Source organism: Corythoichthys intestinalis, chromosome 14 (genome assembly GCF_030265065.1).
Source record: "Corythoichthys intestinalis isolate RoL2023-P3 chromosome 14, ASM3026506v1, whole genome shotgun sequence".
In the NCBI taxonomy this organism is placed as follows: Eukaryota; Metazoa; Chordata; class Actinopteri; order Syngnathiformes; family Syngnathidae; genus Corythoichthys; species Corythoichthys intestinalis.
Genome location: NC_080408.1, coordinates 52,719,228 through 52,730,000, shown reverse-complemented (window position 1 = coordinate 52,730,000; position 10,773 = coordinate 52,719,228). Strand labels below are relative to the sequence as shown.

General features: G+C 41.6%; 1 protein-coding gene across 1 annotated transcript in view; it reads left to right on the top strand.

Moving 5' to 3' along the window:
* Positions 1-10,773, top strand: part of tfr1a (transferrin receptor 1a) — a 149,769-nt gene that overhangs the window by 83,953 nt on the left and 55,043 nt on the right. The window contains exons 3-6 of the mRNA XM_057857109.1: positions 835-1,072; positions 4,622-4,808; positions 9,145-9,370; positions 9,485-9,607. Of these exons, the coding sequence (XP_057713092.1) occupies positions 835-1,072; positions 4,622-4,808; positions 9,145-9,370; positions 9,485-9,607 (774 nt within the window). The remainder of the gene's footprint in view (positions 1-834; positions 1,073-4,621; positions 4,809-9,144; positions 9,371-9,484; positions 9,608-10,773) is intronic.

Here is a 10,773-nt window from a genome sequence, read left to right as displayed (position 1 = left end):
TCTTTCTTTCAGAAAGACCAAGGTAATAAGTATAATAAAGTTGCACAACAGCATTACCTTGGCCTTTCCAAAGGAAAGACCCAGGTAATAATAAAGTTGTAGAATAACATAACCTTGTTCTTTCCTTTGGAAAGACCAAGGTAATAAGAATAATAAAGTTGCACAACAGCATTACCTTGGCCTTTCCAAAGGAAAGACCCAGGTAATAAGTACGATAAAGTTGCAGAACAGCATTACCTTGTTCTTTCCCTTGGAAAGACCAAGGTAATAAAAGTGAAAACACTCATATAAAGCTGTCGCAACACGAGGGGCGAATGAGGAGGACACTGGGATACACAAATACACATACAGTCGAGGTCTCTTGGTTCTTACCAATTGGATTCCAGGAAGATACTAGGCATTGGCCAATGGCAGAGCACCCATAGTTACATTAAGCGAGGAGCAGCCCATACTGTATTTTTGCCTTTTGTATCCTGAAAGTTATTTCTAACAAGAGGCAAGATTTTCCAGTTGAGGTGTGTCATAACCTGAAAATTCTGTATGTAGAGACTTTCGTAAGTAGAGGTACCAGTGTACATTTTAATGAAATACTCCTTTTTATTTTTAAAAACTGAGCATCAAGGAGTTGCTGATCCCTGCTCTAGGATATCAGAAATAAAATAGTAATATAAATAAATAAATAATAATTCATTACAAATCAAATTTACAAGATTTTTAACATGAAATATAAACAAGTCATAATATAATAATTTAAATTTTTGCTTAAATATTTTTAGTTTCAGTACTTTCAATGTACCAGATGGTTATAATGAAGTTCTCTTTCATTTCTTGCAGTTCAATGGAGAGCCACATTCGTACACACGTTTTAACTTGACCCAGAGCATGGAAGGTGACAACAGTCACGTGGAGATGAAGCTGTCATCGGACATGGATGAAGAAGTTGGAGGAAATGGAGTGGGAATTCACTTGAATCATAACTCCAAGCACAAATCCCATATGATTTCAAAATTAGGACGGACATCCAAGAACCTTTGCTTTATGGTAGCTAAAATCCTCCTCATCTTTCTCATCGGTAAGTAGAGATTGGTGACTGGAGAAAACTGTTTTTCCATTTGTCGTAGTCATGCTGTTTCATGTTCACGTTTTCCCCATCAGTTGGTATGTGATCAGAAATATGCAAGATTCATATACAGTACTGTCTCTTACATCCTAATCAAATCGGTCAATCGTGCTGTCTTTCTTCACTGAGGTATTTGGCTTTTTGACTAAAATGATATATGTATTATGGATATCCTGATCACATATTTTTGCACCCAAGTCACCTGATTTTGAGAATCTCCCGATACCGGACAGTGCCACGCCTGCTGGAGCCTGCATCTTAATTCACGCACTCCTCACTTTGCACTGTAAATATCTTTCACCCTGGCATCTACATACTCATTCATTCCTCCTGGGAGAGTTGGGACGGGGCCATACAGTCCCCGCCTGGCTCCCCCTTGATTTAAATGCATTACACACTGAGGTTGTGGGATGGCTGGGAACTGTTGGGGGAGGGTGACATCATGGTTACCTCCTTACGGCAGGTCCAGCCATTCCCACACCTTTTTTTAACACACCACACATATCATACTCCAAGGGGAAGCGCCGGCAAAGGGCGGTGGGAGGGGATGCTGGGTAGAAATTCCATGCAGCGGTACCACTGCCCCAAGCCAAGTTTTCCTATTTTAATGCATACCTTGCACTACCCTCCCCACACAATCCCATCACGGTGCTGGGTAATGGCTGCTAGCCGGGGACCTGGCAGCCACAGTAATAGGCTGGTAGGTGGGTCCCACACTTTTTGTCGATGGCATGGCTCCCGGAGCGCGGCCTCCCCTCTGCCTGGACTGCCGGCCGCGGGAGTGGGAGAAGGTCGGGGCACCGATCTCGCGTCGCCCTGCGGTGGCTCCTCGCCATTCTCCTGCTTCCGCCTTCCCCTCTCTACTCTGCCTGGTTATCTGCCCTGCGCTCCATCGCGGGTCGCTGGCTGGACGCCAGTGTGTCGGCTCGATGTCGCCTGCTCCAGCGGGTGACCCTGCCCTGCCCTGGTGGGCCATTGGGGGTCCCGTGGCGTGCCGGTTGGGGGTCTGTGGCTGTGGCTCGTGGGCCGAGTGGACGTAGGGTTGGTGGTGCGTCCCCTCTTCGCATTCCTAAAGGCCGGTTGACAGGGGCGCGGGTGGCCCGGGAGACAACCCTGGATCCCGGGGGGGGGGGGGGGGGGGTTGGCTGGGGGGTGACGATGGCATCTTTGCTGGGCTGCGGGTGGAGAGATGGGCTGTGCTTAACCCCCCCAGGCTGCCTGGGTGGGGGCTGTGGGCCTAGGGTGGCGCGGCGTCTCCGCCCGTCTGCGTGGCTGTCGCGTGTTTGGTGGGGCTCGCGAGCGGCTGGACGTGATTGGGCGCGCTCGATTGGAGGGCCCCAGTGCTGGGATTGGCGATGGGACAGCGTTGGGCGTAGAGCTGATTTGTGTACATTCCACCCCTCCCAATCACTTATCCTATAGACTCCCCCCCCCTTTTTTTTCCCCCTGGTCAACAGGCCCCCCACATGGTGTCAACCAGAAATACATCTAGTTGATGATAGCACCACCACTCATATTTTAGTGTAGGCGTTCAATGTATTTCATTTTGTCATGTTTTTCTTTCCTTTCTTTTCTTGTTTATTTTCTTTTCTTCTGTTCCCCCATAACCCTTTCCTGTTCGCTGCTATGTCATCATTAACGAGGTATGTTAAATGATCACAATGGGAGTATGTCAGACTCTCAATGTGAAACATTAAAACTCTTCAGACCAACACTTAGGCTAGGTTCATACTACAGGTCATAATGCACGAATCTGATTTTTTCGTGTTTTTCCGAATCGAGTCAGGCATTAACTTGACGGTCTGAACGAGACAAGTCGCATAGAAGTGGTCCATTTCAAATCTGATCTGAGTCACTTTCGTATGTGGTACAAATCTGATCTGGGCCACATTTTTTCAGAACGTGACTGGCGGTCTGAACTGTCAAGACTCCAAATCAAATTCATGCAGCAGTTATGTCAGCAAAGAGCAAGAGGCGCGGAGGACGGCAGCCATGGAGGCATTAGCGCCTAGCTTGAACCCTGCTTTTAAGCACGAAACGGGCTTGACCACAGTCATAAAAAAATAAAATGAAGAAAAGAATAAGCCTTACAATTTTCGATTTTGATTCTGTGCGCCGAATGAGCAATATTTAATTATTGCACACATGACGGCGTCGGGGCAAACTGACGCACCCACGTCATTTCACGCTCACACGTCAAGGCTTATGTGTGTGCGTATATGCGTTCTGTCAGTCCATATAAACTTTGAATACTGTATTAGACTAAACAGGGATTCTTGATGTCTGTTATTTGTGTCCTCTTTTTGGAAATCAAAATATGATCACTCTGGAATGACACACAGCTAGCATGTGTAATTTGTTTTGATGCTTCTGCGCATGCGGGTCTCTTTGCTGAACGCATCTCGGACTGCGAATTAGTGCGCATGCGTGATACTTTAACGGTCTCAGTGGACAAAGGCAGTCTGAACGGGCACGCCAAAAAAAACAGATATGGCAAAAAATCGGATTTGTGCATTAAGACCTGTAGTATGAACCTAGCCTTAGACTTCCATTCTCCTAGAATCTGCCAATACCGAGTCCCGATCCGATACTGAAAAAAAGGTTTTTTTGCTTTTGTACTTTTTACAGTACTTCCCCTTCCGCTTTTTCCGGGGCTGTTATATTCCGGAGAATATATACCTGTAAATAAAACGTATACAGTAAATTTTTTGGCAGTGCCATTTTCTTCTGGATTATTTTGTTACGTTTCAGCCCTTAAAAACTAAAAAAAAAAAATAATTAGGCCTAGATGATTTTGGAAAAAATTAACATTGTGGTGTAAATTGCCAAGGCTCCACACTTACTTTTTGCATAGGTTGCACCTAATTTTTTTTCTTCAGGTGCACCAACAAAAAATATAGGCGCACAGATCTGTGAGGTGGACGTGCTAACCACTGTCCCACTGTGCCACCTTCATAATATGAATTCTTTTTCAACAAGAATAACGTAGAAAAATGCTTGTCTTTATTAAATGCTTCATTGAGTGAGTCCAGTCACTCTGACGCTCACGCTGCAGAGAACAGCATCCCACTTGAATGAGTTGCCATAGACTGGTGTGTAACAAACTAAATGACAATTGACACATCGAAGCCTTTAATCATAGAGCTACCAAGCCTTCTCTCGATAGATGAAAACTACAAACCTGTCAATCATTGGTAACTTTAAGTACAAACAACAACCGCATGGTTGAGCAAGAAAAACAGCAGGAGGGAGGGTGAGAGGCTGTACGAGCATGAAATCAAATAGTTTTTAAATTAAAAACCCTTCTTTTCCATCTGATTATGAACTTCTGAAAAATGGCACGATTGGCCTGATTTCCGATCATGTGATTTGGACATTCTTAATATGTATGCTAAGCTGGACTGAATGAGGTTTTCAAATCTTCTGAGTGTGCAATTTTTTATCTGGTTGTTTGGTGATGCAGGAACATTTTTAATCACATGCAACATCTGGTTCTTTCAGGGTACTTGATTGGCTACTTGGTTCATCGCAAAAAAGATTTGGCTTACAGCTGTGAAGAAGCCTCCACGCAAGGGTATGACGAGCCTTTCATCCCAGATACCGGAGCCGCTCCTATCATGGCCTGGAATGATGTCAAGAATGCATTTGCTCAGAAACTGACTTCATCAAACTTCCAAACGGCCTTCCGGTAAATGTAAATCCCATACATTCCTCGTGCACAGCTATAGTAAATATAAAAAATGTCGTAAGACAAAATACACCAGTTTGCCTAAAGAAGATATAGCGGAAACACTCAGATGACTTGAAGTTCCGCTCTGAGACCCCCAATTTGACCAACTTTCAAAATTGTCCGATATGCATGTGTGATACATCATTGGAAAGCTTAAAATCTCAGTTTTTTGGGGGAAGAAAATTTTTAAACAGGATGGCATTTAAAAAAAAAAATTAAACAGCAAAACCCTAACTGGAGGTGAGAGCACGCGTGAGCAGAATTAAAGACGCCATGACTTTAACGAGATATTATCGCGTACTTACCTTGTTTCGATCCAAAATCTCTATGTAGCATGTCACTGAGTGTCAAGACACAGCTGTGAATGGCCACAACTGGATTTTTGGGGGATTTTATGGGTGAAACATGGGTTGCGATGCAGAAATCGCAGACACCAAGGATTGGTCGAGATTTTCTTCTTCATACATTTACCCTTTTAAACGTTTTTTTTTTCTTTTTCTTTGTTTCAATCGATTATTTATCATCGAACATATCAGAGAAAATGCGACAGTAACAAAAAAAAACAAAAAAAAATACAATTAAGCGATAGTTATGAGCTAGATATCCGTGACTTTTTTACAGACACCATTTTTTTTCATTGTGATGTAATTTGTGTAAAAGTTTAAAATATGCAAGTGAAAAAGTTTTTTTTTAAAAACGGAATATTAGACATCAATTAATAATTCTAAGATAAAAATGACAGACATTTTGAATAATAAATATAATTAACTACCTTCGTTTTATAGCTGGGTTGAAACGAAAGCGGTTGCGCGACGTCTGTAAATGGGGGTTTCCAGAGTAAAATGGACAAATTAAAAATAGTTTATGGGCTTAATGCGTCATGAATCTGCTATGGCAGCATATAGACATATTGTTCTATCAAACACAACAGTTCTTTTGGCTTAAAATACAGCAGTTTTTAATATAAACAGTTTGCTGAAGACATGTCAACAAAGCACATGGATTACTGGAACCATGTCCTATGGTTTGATGAGGCGGGCAGGCTTTCTTGTGTACCGTCCTCAGAAGAGGCTTCCTCCTGGGGTGACACTAATTTGATGTAGAGTGCGGCGTATGGTCTGGTCACTGACAGGCTGACACCCCACCTCTTCAATCTCTGCAGCAATGCTGACAGCACTACTGTAATGAGTCACATGACATTTTGGAGGGAAAATGACAAGCAGCACTCAATTTGGACATTTAGGGATATGTTTTTTTTCAAAGGGGTGTACTCACTTTTGTTGCCAGGGGTTTAGATATTAATGGCTAAATTTGGAGTTATTTTGAGAGGAAAATAAATGAACTCTGTTATATACAGGGTGACCCAAAAAAAAGTTTACACTGCCATAATACAACTTAAATGCCATGTTTATTCATCTTAGAATTAGAATCTAATCACAAATTATACATTATTGTAAAGAACATGTACAGTACACTCTATTTTTCAATGTGTCCTCCCTTAAGTGTCACAACAGCCTCCAGGCGCCTGCGGAACGCTTGACAGGTCTTCTTTATGTAGGATGCTGTCATCTTTTCCCAAGATCTAACAATGGACCTCTCCAAGGCTGCCACAGAAGTTTGTGGCTTCTTACAGGCACTGTCCTCCACAGTTGCCCATATGCTATAATCCAGGGGATTGAGATCTGGACTCTGGGGTGGCCACATATCACCTTGTCAATCAACTTTTTGGTCCGCACAGATCGGCACTTCCAGACCCAGGTTTTCGTGAGGCTGTTCCAGTATCTTTAAGCTTCTTTTTAACTTTGTAGACTGCACATCTGGATATTCTCAGATTTGCTGCAATCTCAGTAGGTGTCAGACCGGCACGCAGCAATTCAGGTACAGCTAAAGTTTTCTTCATTTTCAGCAGAAGCACAGGAATTGTAGAGACGAGAGATTACCAGCTGCATTGAGTGACCTTAATGAATCACTTAAGCATGACAACCTATTTAGATATGTTTCAATAGCCACGTTTACATGCTGACTTTTATTCATACCGATTCAAATCATTCCGAATGGAAATTTCATATCAGCTGTTTACATGTCACTTCATCTATTCCGATCCAGCGTTTACATGTGACTGCCTTTATTCCGAAAGGACGTTTGACAACTGCCGTCTGACATGCGCAGATTAATCAAAACAAAGCGTCACGTTGCAAAACATGAAGATCGATCGTCAGATCAGCTGCTGTTTTAACTTTTCGAGTGGAAACAAAACTTCAGAATGATACGCCGTTCATTTAAAAAGTTGTGTGGGTGCGCTGTGCGTGTGCTTGGAAGCCATGTTGCAAGTGACGTTACTTACGTCACCAAGTGACGTCACCACGTCAGTACGGAGCATGCGCAGAAAGAACGCAACCAGACACCATTCCGCTTCCCTGTTTACATGATATAATTTTACTTCTAATCGGTTTGGGAAAAGGAATATTCCACCCCTGTGAATCGGAATGAAATTCCATTCGGTTTGGGCCTGTTCATTCCGAATGAGGTGTTTATATGGAACACATTTATTCGGTTTGAACAAATATTCCGATTGTAATTGGAATATTCCGATTGTAATTGGAATATTTGGCTCCATGTAAACGTGGCAAATGGCTTTTAAACAAGCAGTCAACTGAGTGTAAACTTTTTTTGGGTCACCCTGTAAGCTGCACACAGACTACTTGTCGTTGTGTCAAAGTGTCATTTTGTCAGTGTTGTCCCATGAAAAGATATACAGTTGTGGTCAAAAGTTTACATACACTTGTGAAGAATATAATGTCATGGCTCTCTTGAGTTTCCAGTTATTTCTACAACTCTGATTTTTCTCTGATAGAGTGATTGGAACAGATACTTTGTCACAAAAAACATTCATGAAGTTTGGTTCTTTTATGACTTTATTATGGGTGAACAGAAAAAAGTGATCAAATCTGCTGGGTCAAAAATATACATACAGCAGCGCTAATATTTGGTAACATGTCCCTTGGCCATTTTCACTTCAATTCGGCGTTTTTGGTAGCCATCCACAAGCTTCTGGTTGAATCTTTGACCACTCCTCTTGACAGAATTGGTGCAGTTCAGTTAAATTTGATGGCTTTCTGACATGGACTTGTTTCTTCAGCACTGTCCACAAGTTCTCAATGGGGTTTAAGTCAGGACTTTGGGAAGGCCATTCGAGCCATTCCATTACCACTTTTGATGTGTGTTTGGGGTCATTGTCCTGTTGGAACACCCAACTGCGCCCAAGACCCAATCTTCGGGCTGATGACGTTAGGTTATCTTGAAGAATTTGAAGGTAATCCTCCTTCTTCATTATCCCATTTACTCTCTGTAAAGCACCAGTTCCATTGGCAGCAAAACAGCCCCATAGCATAATACTACCACCACCGTGCTTGACGGTAGGCATGGTGTACTTGGGGTTAAAGGCCTCACCTTTTCTCCTCCAAACATATTGCTGGGCATTGTGGCCAAACAGCTCGATTTTTGTTTTGTCTGACCACAGAACTTTCCTCCAGAAGGTCTTATCTTTGTCCATGTGATCAGTAGCAAACTTCAGTCGAGCCTTAAGGTGCCGCTTTTGGAGCAAGGGCTTCCTTCTTGCACGGCAGCCTCTCAGTCCATGGAGATGCAAAACACGCTTGACTGTGGACACTGACACCTGTGTTCCAGCAGCTTCTAATTCTTGGCAGATCTGATTTTTGGTGATTCTCGGTTGAATCTTCACCTTCCTGACCAATTTTCTCTCAGCAGCAGTTGATAGCTTGCGTTTTCTTCCTGATCGTGGCAGTGACAAAACAGTGCCATGCACTTTATATTTACAAACAATTGTTTGCACTGTTGCTCTTGGGACCTGCAGCTGCTTTGAAATGGCTCCAAGTGACTTTCCTGACTTGTTCAAGTCATTGATTGTTCAAGTAAATAATCACTCACAAGAAATTGTTAATTCGTGTTGCTGTATGTATATTTTTGACCCAGCAGATTTGATCACTTTTTCTGTTCACACATAATAAAGTCATAAAAGAACCAAACTTCATGAACGTTTTTTGTGACAAAGAAGTATCTGTTCCAATCACTCTATCGGAGAAAAATCAGAGTTGTAGAAATAACTGGAAACTCGAGAGCCATGACATTATGTTCTTCACAAGAGTATGTAAACTTTTGACCACAGCTGTTCTTAAATATCTGCAGAAATGCGATGGGTGTACTCACTTTTGTGATACACTGTACATATATTTCCCACTGTCTCAATTTGATAATTATGTTTTTTATTTTTTAGTGATTTTTCAAAGGTCAACCATCGGGCTGGTTCACCAGGTGATGATGCTTTAGCAGACAAGATCATCAAGACGTTTAAAAAGTATGGCTTAAAAACCTGGTCCGACGAGCACTTTATCAAGGTTCAGGATCGGCCACGTTCTGGCTTCAACAAAATTATTTTCAAGAATAGCACCGAAGAGCATCCAGAGGGATTTCTGTCCTATAGTGCCAATGGAAATGTGGAGGTAATCAACTAACTATAAATTGAAAGTTACTATAATGTATGTGGTAAAAAACAAAAACTGAATGTGATACCATAGTAGTAATAATAATACTGTATGTATTTTTGGTTCATCCAGGGAGCTGTCCTGTATGCACACTATGGCCGGGAAAGTGACTTTAGACTGCTGCAGAACTTAAACATCAACATGAGTCGCAGAATTATGTTGATCCGAGCTGGAAAGCTCAGCTTTGCAGAAAAGGTGGGTTGGTGCGTCTTTTACTCGTTAAATTTTGTTTTGTAATTGTCAGTCAATTTTACAGTATATAAATCAAAGGGGGGTAAAGCAGCCAAAAATTTTACTGAAGTAGGAGTAGCATTACTTGCAAATAATATAACTCAAAAGTAAAAGTACGACAGTCATCCAAAAATTAACTCAACTGCATGTAAAAAAAAATATTCGTTGAAACAATACTAAAGTAATGAGTAACATTTTGAGTAACTGCTTACAATGTCTGATTTAGATTTTTTTTTTTTTCTCAGCACTTCATCTTTTTGAACTGTTATTTTTATCCTGTACTATAGCCCAGTGGTCCCCAACCTTTCTTGCATCACTGACTGGTGTCACATGCGCGTTTTTTTCCCATGGACTAGCAAAGGGTGGCATAAATTTACAGTAAATATAAAATAACATCACGGGGCTAAAAACGAACATTAAGTGCAGGATAAATGTAACTCACTATAAGCTGAATCAACCTTTCATAACAGTGGCCTTTCCTAAAACTTGATGGGAAATATTCTTAGTTGCAGGCGTAATGAGTTCTTATCCAATTGTGAAAGATTTCATGGCTTTAGCTATATGGTTCGCCACGAGGTATGATGCTCTCAGTGCATTCGTTTTTGTTGCTTTGTTTGCTAGTTTTTTGCCACAAATAAAGCAGAAGGGACTTGGTTGTAGGCTCCTCTTCTGGCATGCAGATGGCCTTTTCCCCCGTAAAAAAGCTGTCCAAAGAAGTCTGTTTTTCAGTCAACATCACTAATCAATGGGCTTATTATTTCCAGGAACAAATCTGATGTGCACTGACAAGCGCACATACAAACCGGATTCGGTTGAAGTTTGGAAATTGTGTAAAATGTAAATAAAAACAAAATACAACGATTTGAAAATCATTCTCAACCCATATTCAATTGAATACACTACAAAGACAACATATTTAATTTTCAAAATGATAAACTTAATTGTTTTTTGCCAAATAATAATTAACTTACAATTTCATGGCTGCAACACGTCCAGTAGAAGTTGGGTGGGAAAGGTGGCAAAAAATACTGAGAAAGCTGAGAAAAGCTTATCAAACACCTATTTGGAACATCCAACATGTGATCAGGCTAATTGGGAACAGGTGGGCACCATAAAAGGAGCCTCCCCAA